The 9,122-nt window shown below is 49.5% G+C and overlaps 1 protein-coding gene across 2 annotated transcripts in view; it reads right to left on the minus strand.

Annotated features, from left to right (window-relative positions):
- AP2A1 (adaptor related protein complex 2 subunit alpha 1) overlaps positions 1 to 4,233 on the minus strand; it is a 32,464-nt gene extending 28,231 nt beyond the window's left edge. For both annotated transcript variants that reach the window (XM_049093445.1, XM_049093444.1), the window contains exon 1: positions 4,023 to 4,233. In XM_049093445.1, coding sequence (XP_048949402.1) covers positions 4,023 to 4,089 — 67 coding nt within the window. In that variant the 5' untranslated portion in view covers positions 4,090 to 4,233. The remainder of the gene's footprint in view (positions 1 to 4,022) is intronic.
- Positions 4,234 to 9,122: the final 4,889 nt, after the last annotated feature.

Below are 9,122 nucleotides of genomic sequence, written 5' to 3' on the forward strand. Positions count from 1 at the left end.
GGCCTCTGCCCACCTGCTCAATGCTACATCCCATCCCATCCCTCTTGTACACCAGCCACATAGGCCTCCACTTAGTCTCTGCTGGGCCTCAGGACCTTTGCACTGCTGTCCCTCTGCCTTCATCACTCTTCTCCACCTATCTTGGCCTGGAGAACTCCGCCCCATGTCTGAGCAATGCCAACAGACAGAGTCTTCATTTCTTTCAACACTGTGGCCTTCTCTCACTGGAATTAGGACGGCTACAAGTTTTTTTCCACTTACACCAAAAAACTGAGATATAATTCACATACCATAAAGTCCACCATTCTAAAGTGTGTAATTCAGTGGTCTTTGGTATATCCATAGTCTGGTGTAACAATCACCACTATCTACTTCCAGAACATCATCACTCCAAAAAGAAACCCTACATTCATTGGCAGTCACATCACATTCCACCACCCCCCTACCTAGCCCTAGGTGGCCACTAACCTACTTTCTATCTCTATGGATTTGCCTATTCTGGACATCTCATACAAATGAAATCATATGGCCTTCTGTGTCTGGCTTCTTTCACTTAGAATAAGGTTTTCAGGGTTCATCCACGTTACAGTGTGTGTCATTCTTTTTTTTTTTTTTTTTAACATATTTGAGAGAGAGTGAGTGAGAGCATGAGTAGGGGGGTAGCTGAGGGAGAAGCAGACTCCCTGCTGAATAGGGAGCCCGATGCAGAGCCCAGTCCCAGGACCCCAGGATCATGACCTGAGCTGAAGGCAGATGCTCAACTGAGCCACCAAGGCGCCCTGCGTGTGTCATTCTTTTTTAATGACTTGATAACATTCCATTGCGTGGTGTACCATGACGTTTTGTACATCCATTCATCTGATGATGGACATTTGGGTTGTTTGCTTCCATTTTGGGGCTCTGGTGAGTAACCCTACTATGAACATCTGCATACAAGTGTTTGTGAGAAGGATGGCTACAGTTTTTATGTAGTACCTGCCTCCTTCATAAATCTGTCCTATTCACCATGGTGTCCCCTGTACCCTCAATAACATTTGAAACATCAGCCACTTGATGTTTATTTGATGAAAAGACGAAGGATAAGAGGAATCCCTGACTCTCTAGCTCCAATTCATTTGGCCAAATTACCTCTATTGTCCCCAAGTCAGACTCTCTTCCTCTAGGATCCTGCAGTGAAGCCAACATGTTTTCTCTTTCCTTCCCCACCCCCATCATCCAATTCCCTTGCAAATCCTCCAAAATTTGTCCCCAAACCAACCACTTCTCATCCTTCCCTTCTCATCCCAGTCAAGCCAACACCATCTCTCACCTGGATGCCTGCAGCAGCCCCCTAATTATCTGCCTGCTTCCACCACTACCTCTTGAGTCTGTTCTCTTCATGCCAGCAAAGGAATTATTTTAAAACATCAGTCAGCTCAAGCCCCTCCTGTGCTCTAACCCTTCTCTCGTTTCACCCAGAGAAAGGCCAGAGTGCTAAGGCCTGTAAAGCCCTCCACAATCCCTGTCCCCTCTCTCTGCCCTCATTTCCTGCCCTCTCCCCCCTCAGCTCCAACCACACAAGTCCCCTCCCTCTTACCAGAACACACGTCAAGCATACTGCCACCCCAGGACCTCTAAATGCACCATCCCTCCACCTGGACCCCTCTGCCCTCCAAAATCTACAGGGTCTGTTCCTTCACTTCACTCAAAAGTCTACTCACATGTCACCCCCTTGGGGAGGCCTACTCAGGCACCATCTCAATCCTGGTCCTTCCTTATCTTTCCTTCCTGACTTTCCTTCACATTACCTTCTGACATAGTGTCATTTATTGTAGTTCAGTGTTTATTTTCTATGTCCCTCATGGCCTGGGTGCTCCCAAGCCAGAGATTCTTGTTGGCTGTTATAGCCTAGTCCCAGGTGTAGTGTCAAAAAGTAGTGATCAGGGGCACCTGGGTGGTTCAGTGGTTGGGTATCTGCCTTCGGCTCAAGTCGTGATCCCGCATCAGACTCCCAGCAGAGAGCCTGCTTCTCCCTCAGCCTGTGTCCTTGCCTCTTTCTCTGTGTCTCTCATGAATAAATAAATACAATCTAAAAAAAAAAAGTAGTGATCAAAAAGCATTTGTTGAATAAATGAATGAATGAACCTTCAGAGACAAGATGATATTATCAAGGAAGTTTACAGATAAGAAAATAGGAGCCTCGAGGTGCCTGAGCAGCTGACTCTTGATTTTGGCTCAGGTGGTGATCTCAGGGTCGTGAGATGAAGCCCTGAGTTGGGCTCTGTGCTCAATGCAGTGTCTGCTTGAGAGTCTCTCTCTTTCCCTCTCTCTCTGCCCCTCCTCCTTGTGCTCTCTTTCTGTCTCTCTCTAAAATAAATAAGTCTAAAAAAAAGAAAAAGAAAGAAAGAAAGAAAAAAAGAAAGAAAAAAAGAAAGAAAAAAAGAAAAAACTGGGACTCAGAGAAGTTAAATGACTCGCCAAGAGTCACATCACTTCACATTGCTGGTAGGCATCTGGGGCAATGCACACCTACTCCTGATAGATGGCCCCCCACCTAACCCGCAGCCCCTTCTCACTCACCTCTTACCATAGTAACCACAACATCTCTCCTTCACCTGACTCCCAACACCTTCCAGCCCTCTTTCGCTGAGCACCTACTATGTACTAAGTCCTTTCATATCTACCAAATTCCAAAATAATCTCCAGGCATCTAACAGAGGCCACTTGTCAGATCCACCAAATGACAAAAACAATAGCCAAGACTGTCCAGTGTTTGGAATGTGCAGAAGGCCTCACTCACATGCATTTATCACAACAACCTCATCAGGAAGGTGCAATCAGCAGTCCCTCCTGACAGATGAGGAAATAGAAAGGCGAAATCCCCCATTCAAGGTCACATGGCTAGGGAGTGACAGCACTCAAACTCAAGCTCAGGTCCGGCTGACCCTAGAGCCCCTGCGGATATAGCCTCCAAAGCTCTTGGCAGCTCCAAACACCAACACCCACTCCCAGGAGTTGGGAAGCTGACTTGGCACCAGGCCTCTCATCGTCACGACAATTCTTGCTGCTGCTGCTCACTGTCCCCATATTGATGTGGTCAGATGAGAGAGGGCTCCAGATTCAGGACTGGCCTGCTCCCTGACCTCTGACCTCCCTCTGGGATCAGGCTTCCCCCAACCCCCAGCTTTCCAGATCTCTTCCCAACAAAATCCTAAGGCTCCCTGGGCCCTTCTTTTGAGCTCTGGGCTCTCCCCATTCTGGCACATTCCTCAAGCCCCCACTTTGTAACCTCTTCTTCTTTGTTCCAGGCCCCTAGCTTCCTGTCTCGGGTTCTCCCAAGACCCCCAGCAACTCTCCTCCATATTCCTCAACCCCTCCTTTCCCTGTAGCGACCCTTCAGCCCCCCTCTCCATTGCCCTCCATCCTGGAGTCCCTCTCTCCCTCTTCAAGGTCCTGCTATATAGTCCCACCTTCCCATCTCTCTTCCTCAACCCCCTGGGACTTTCTATTACTCTCAGATTCGCTCTGTGCACCACCCAGGAGCCTCCGTGACCTACCTAGCCCCTTCCCTTCTATGACACCCCCCAGCTAGGCCCTCAAAGCCAGACCCCATGATGCTTCCTGTGTTTTACGTCCTCCCGGTCTCCTCGGGCCCTCTCCCACTCTATCGCTCCACAGGGTACCCCCCACCCATGCACCTCCTTCCCTTTCTACCGACATCAAGGATTTCTCTCTCCCCACCATTGATAGGTTCCTCCAGCCTCTCTAGCATTCCCAGGGGACACCCTTATGTCCCCAGCCCCGGGACCTTTCCTTTAACACCCTCCCGGACGCCTCTAGCCACTCCGTGTCGTCACCTCAAGAGGCACTCTATGACACCCTAAGTCCTTCCATTGCTCCCACCCTAAAGTTCCCCCCGGGGCCTCTCTATCCTCTCCCCCTTCGCCCGCGATGGCTTTCAATGCCCCGGGCCCCTCAGTAATCCCCGAGCCCCTCAATTCCATGCTCCCCCGCCCTCCAGTGTCCCCCGGCCGCGCTCTCACAGTTCCGGATGTCGGAGATGAACACCGCGAGCCCCCGCATCCCATCGCCCTTGGAGACGGCCGGCATGATGGCGGTGGTGTCGGCTCCAGGCCTGGCCGGGCAGGGCACAGCGCAGCGGGGGCTGGCAGGCGGGGACCGGGAGCAAAGGACCCCAAGCAGCGCCGAGAAGCAGAGCCGGCCAGGGGGGAGGGCGGGCTGGCGGGCGGGCGGGCGGGCGGCAGGCCGCGGCTCCGCCCCCGGCCCCTCCCCTCCCGTTCGCCGTCCTGAGCTATCAACCTCCCATTGGCTCGAGTTACTGCCGCTCAGAATCGGACGCAACCGCCCCCCGCCCTCTCTCTCATTGGTCGCTGGACAAAGGCACGCTGCTGCGATTGGCCCAGTGGCCCGCTATTTCCGTTCGCGGGGGGCGGGGGAAAGGGGCGTTGCCCGAGAGACGGGCGGAGTTCGGTTACGTGTGGTGGGACCGCCCCCTCCGTGAGGCCGGGTCCCTTGCTGATTGGATCCGGCGAAGGGAGGGATTGACAAGAAGGAAGGCGGGGGCGGGGGCTTGGGAGGCGGGACTTGCATTTATCTAGACCAATGAGCGGGCAGATCGCCCACGCAGGCGTCGCGGATTCGCCAGACCTCCTCAGTTCCCGCCCCCGATTGGGCGGTTGTGGGGGCGGGAGAAAGGCGATCATAGGTAGAGAAGGAAGGGGGACGGGGTTGTCACTCGTCTTGCCCTGGATAGGTGGAGCGTCGCCTGCAATTCCCCGCTGCAGAGAAGTGGTTGGGAGGGGCAAGAAAATGTGAGATGTTTACTGCGCAAGCGTCTGCCTGTTTCCACTTTCTCCCTCCTCTCTTCCACCCCCGACTCCTTAAATCTTCTTCCAGGAAGTCTTCCCGTCCCCTTCCCCCTCTCTTGTCTGGGGCCAAGATGTTGAAACCTCCGTTCTCAGAACCGAGGAAACAGTAATTTCAATCTAAGCCTATTTAGGCAGACCTTAAACCTGTGGTCCAGAGAGGTTGCGTGACTTGCCCAAGGTCACACAGCTCTCAGGATAACAGAGCAGGGATTTAACCTACATTTTGTCTTTTAACCACTTTCCAATGTACAATGCCTTTTGGGGGCAACCATAACGCCATTCTACAGATATCAAATCAAAATCGTGAACCTCTCCTCCACCAAACTTAGAGTTCCTCCTGAGCAAGAATGGGATCTGGTACTGAAGAACACTAGTTAAAAGGAAGGAATAGATGAATCTGCTTGGTTTGGTCCAACCACTACCCCTTGGCACCCTGAGACCTTCTTTGATTCGCTGATTTTGGGGGAAGGCAAAGCCTCAGGAACTACGATGCCCCGAGCTATTGAGAAATTTGGGGCAAAGGGAACTGGAAGCGGCTGTTTCTGTCACTTACAGGAACTAAACCCCACATCACTTTTCTAATCTGAGACGTCTAGTATTCTTGGAATGAGCCTTGAGGGGAGTGTCCTGGATCCTGTGAACTTCCATTCGGAATCCCAGGAGTGTGGGGTGAGGGTGGGGGATGGGTACCAAGACAAGAGCTGCGGGGCGTACTTTCCAAATTTAATGGACAGTCCATTTGGGTTTCCAGGAATGGGGCTTGGGAAAATCATTCTGGGTTCTAGGAAGAAGGACATGCACAGAGCTGTTTTAGTAACCAGGAGAGTCCATTCCTAATATGGGTTGGGGGTGCTGTCTGCCCCCAGAGAACGGACAGCAGCCCGGTTAAAAACAACAAACAATAGGAATTTGAGTTGGAAAAAGTCCTTTTTATGGAAAGATACATTAAACATTGCAAGGACTGGAGGTGCCCACTCATGACATGAAGAAACTCTTCCTAAGGATAAATACTTTATATATATATATATATATATATATATATATATATATATATATAATTAGTAATGGGGTTTGAACTTGTCTTCTTTTTGAGGGATGTGAAGAGACATGGAGAGTCCCAAGAATAGGAAAAGTGTGTTTAAGTGTGTCTCCCCACCTCAACTTTTTTTTTTTCTTAAAGATTTTATTTATTTATTCATGATAGACACAGAAAGAGAGAGGCAGAGACACAGGCAGAGGGAGAAGCAGGCTCCATGCAGGGATCCCAATGTGGGACTCGATCTGGGTCTCCAGGATCACATCCTAAGCCGAAGGCAGACACCCAACGCCCAACCGCTGAGCCATCCAGGCGTCCCTCCCCGCCTCAACTTTGCACCTTATTTTCACCTGTCGTCTTCCACCCTTCATCCAGAGCCACCTGGGGCCAGATGAAGTTTACTCTGGTTTGTCAGTGTGTGAGGAGGTAGGGAGGTGGGAAAAGGATGTCCTGAAATTAGGCTCTATCACAGACAGGTGGGGGAACTCATTCCTGACCTCTGCACGCACCCAATTCCAGAGCCGGTAAAGTAACCAAAACTTAATTTTTAAGACAGCCTAAAGCAAAGGCATTCTGAGTTCTAATAGGGATTCAGATTGGGAAGGCCAATTTAACCTTCTAGAAAACCCAGGATTGTTTGGTCCTGTGTGGGGCAGACATGGAAAGCGCCCCCCTGACACAGGAACTCATGTGCCAACTTCTGTTGAATTAGAGCCGTATTTACAAATAGAAATACAGTGGAAGCCACATATATAATTTTCATTTTTACTCCAGCCACATTTTTTTTTAAAGATTTTATTTATTCATGAGAGAGAGAGAGAGACACAGAGAGGGAGAGAGGCGGAGACACAGGCAGAGGGAGAAGCAGGCTCCATGCTGGGAGCCTGAGGAGAAACTCAATCCTGGGACTCCAGAATCACACCCTGGGCCAAAGGCAGACGCTGAACCGCTGAGCCACCCAGGGATCCCCACCAGCCAAATTTTTTTTTTTAAGTTTTCAAAAAGGGGCTCCCTGGGTGGCGCAGCGGTTTGGCGCCTGCCTTTGGCCCAGGGTGCGATCCTGGAGACCCGGGATCGAGTCCCACGTTGGGCTCCTGGTGCATGGAGCCTGCTTCTCCCTCTGCCTCTCTCTCTGTGTGTGACTATCATAAATAAATAAAAATTTAAAAAAAAGTTTTCAAAAAGGTGAAATTAATTGTAATAATATATTGTATTTAACCTGATATACCCAAATATTATCATTGCAACATATTTGCCATTCTAGTTTTCCTAAGTCTTTGAAATCTGTGTTTTCTACTTATAGCACATCTTGGTTGAGACTCACCACATTGCTGGCATTCAGTGGCCACAGGCCATTGATACTGGCTGTGAACTTGGACAGCATTATAGGACCATTAAAAAAAAAAAAAAGAATTACACGGCTACTTTGAGCAAGACCATTATGAGGCTTAGTGGCTTACCCACTGTTAGGTTTTAAGACCAGGCGATAAATATGTCTACATTTGGGTCTAATGAGCTTTGAGCAGACCCTATTTGGCTTTAAAATGGGGCATTAAGAGGAAGCTTCAGGAGCCCCTCAAGGATCCCATGGATTGAACCAGCAATAGTTTCTAAGAATCTGGCCTCAGCAAACCAACCCTTGAGTTTCTCCGGAAAAACTTGATTCATCCCCAGTCTTCCCATTTCCGCAAACAGGCCCTCCAACAATCTCCCCGGCACTGTTGCCAGAACCCCTCCCTGTCCCTTATCCCAAACTAAGGGCAGAAATAAGACATCTGAAGTCCCCCACCTCCCTCTGTCAGGACTTCTCACTCCATGCAGACTACCATCCCCATCATCTCTTCCCTGGAACCTTTTTTTTTTTTTTCTAAGATTTTATTTATTTATTCATGAGATTCACAGAGAGAGGCAGGGACACAGCAGAGGGAGAAGCAAGCTCGCCGAGGGGAGCTCGATGTGGGACTCAATCCATGGACCAGCATCACGCCCTGAGCCGAAGGCAGATGCTCACCACTGAGCAGGTGCCCCTCTTACCTAGAATCTTGCAGTGACATCCCTCATGGCTCTCTGCTTCCATTCTGGCCACTCACAGTGCATCCCCCCCCACACACACACACACCAGGTCATTTTTACAACATTGGTCAGCTGTGTCCTTCGACAGCACAAATGCTCCAGCCACTTTGGCCTCTGCTTGGCCATTCAGACCCTCCAGACCCATTTCCACACCCCATCCCCACACCCAGCCTCCCCCAGCTTCAGATCTCAGCTCAAGAGAGAACTGCTGGATGTAGATACTTAAAAACACTATGCAGCATTTTAAAAAGTCTATTACGAGGACACCTGGGTAGCTCAGTTGTTAAGCGTCTGACTCTTGATTTTAGCTCAAGGCTTGATCTCAGAGTCAAGAGATTGACCACACAGTGATGAGCCTGCTTAAGATTCTCTCCCTCTCCCTCTGCCCCTGTCCCTGCCCCTGCCACTGCCCCCCATGAGCGTGTTCTCTCTCACTCTCACTCTCTTAAAAAAAAGTCTGTCATAGAAAATTTCAAATATACCCCAAAGTAGAAGGGAATAATGCACCCCCATAGAGCCAACTACAACATATGACCTTGATTGTTTCACCTGTAACCCCTCCATTTCACTTCCCTACCCCCATTGGGTTATGATTTTTAAAGATTTTCTTTTTAAGTCATCTCTACACCCAACATGGGGCTCGAACTCACAAACCCCGAAATCAAGAATCATATGCTCCACCAACTGAGCCAGCCAGGCACCCTCGCTACTGGGTTATTTTAAAGCAAGTGGTCCTCATCAACTATTTCATGCCCATCATGGAATTTCTATCCCAAGATTTTATTATGAAAATTCCTACTCAGAGAGTTGAAACAGTACAGTGTTCACTGTACAGTGAACGCACATATAGCTTCCCTTTCAACCTTCATTCTGTTATTAACATCATACTCCACTTTCTCTAGCACATATTTCTCCAGCTGACCTTCCCTCCCTCCTTCCATCGATCCATTTTGTGTTTTGATGCAGATGAAGTATAATTTTTCAGACATCGATGCAGTTCATCTCTGTTGTAGGTTGGATAGGGTCCTACCATCATCCTGTATGTATGTTGAAGTCCTAATGGGCAGGACCTGCGAATTTGACTTTATGGAAATAGGATCTTTGCAGATGATGAAGTTGAGGTCTTTTGAGTGCTCCCTAATCTA

This window comes from Canis lupus, chromosome 1 (assembly GCF_003254725.2).
Source record: "Canis lupus dingo isolate Sandy chromosome 1, ASM325472v2, whole genome shotgun sequence".
Classification (NCBI taxonomy): domain Eukaryota; kingdom Metazoa; phylum Chordata; class Mammalia; order Carnivora; family Canidae; genus Canis; species Canis lupus.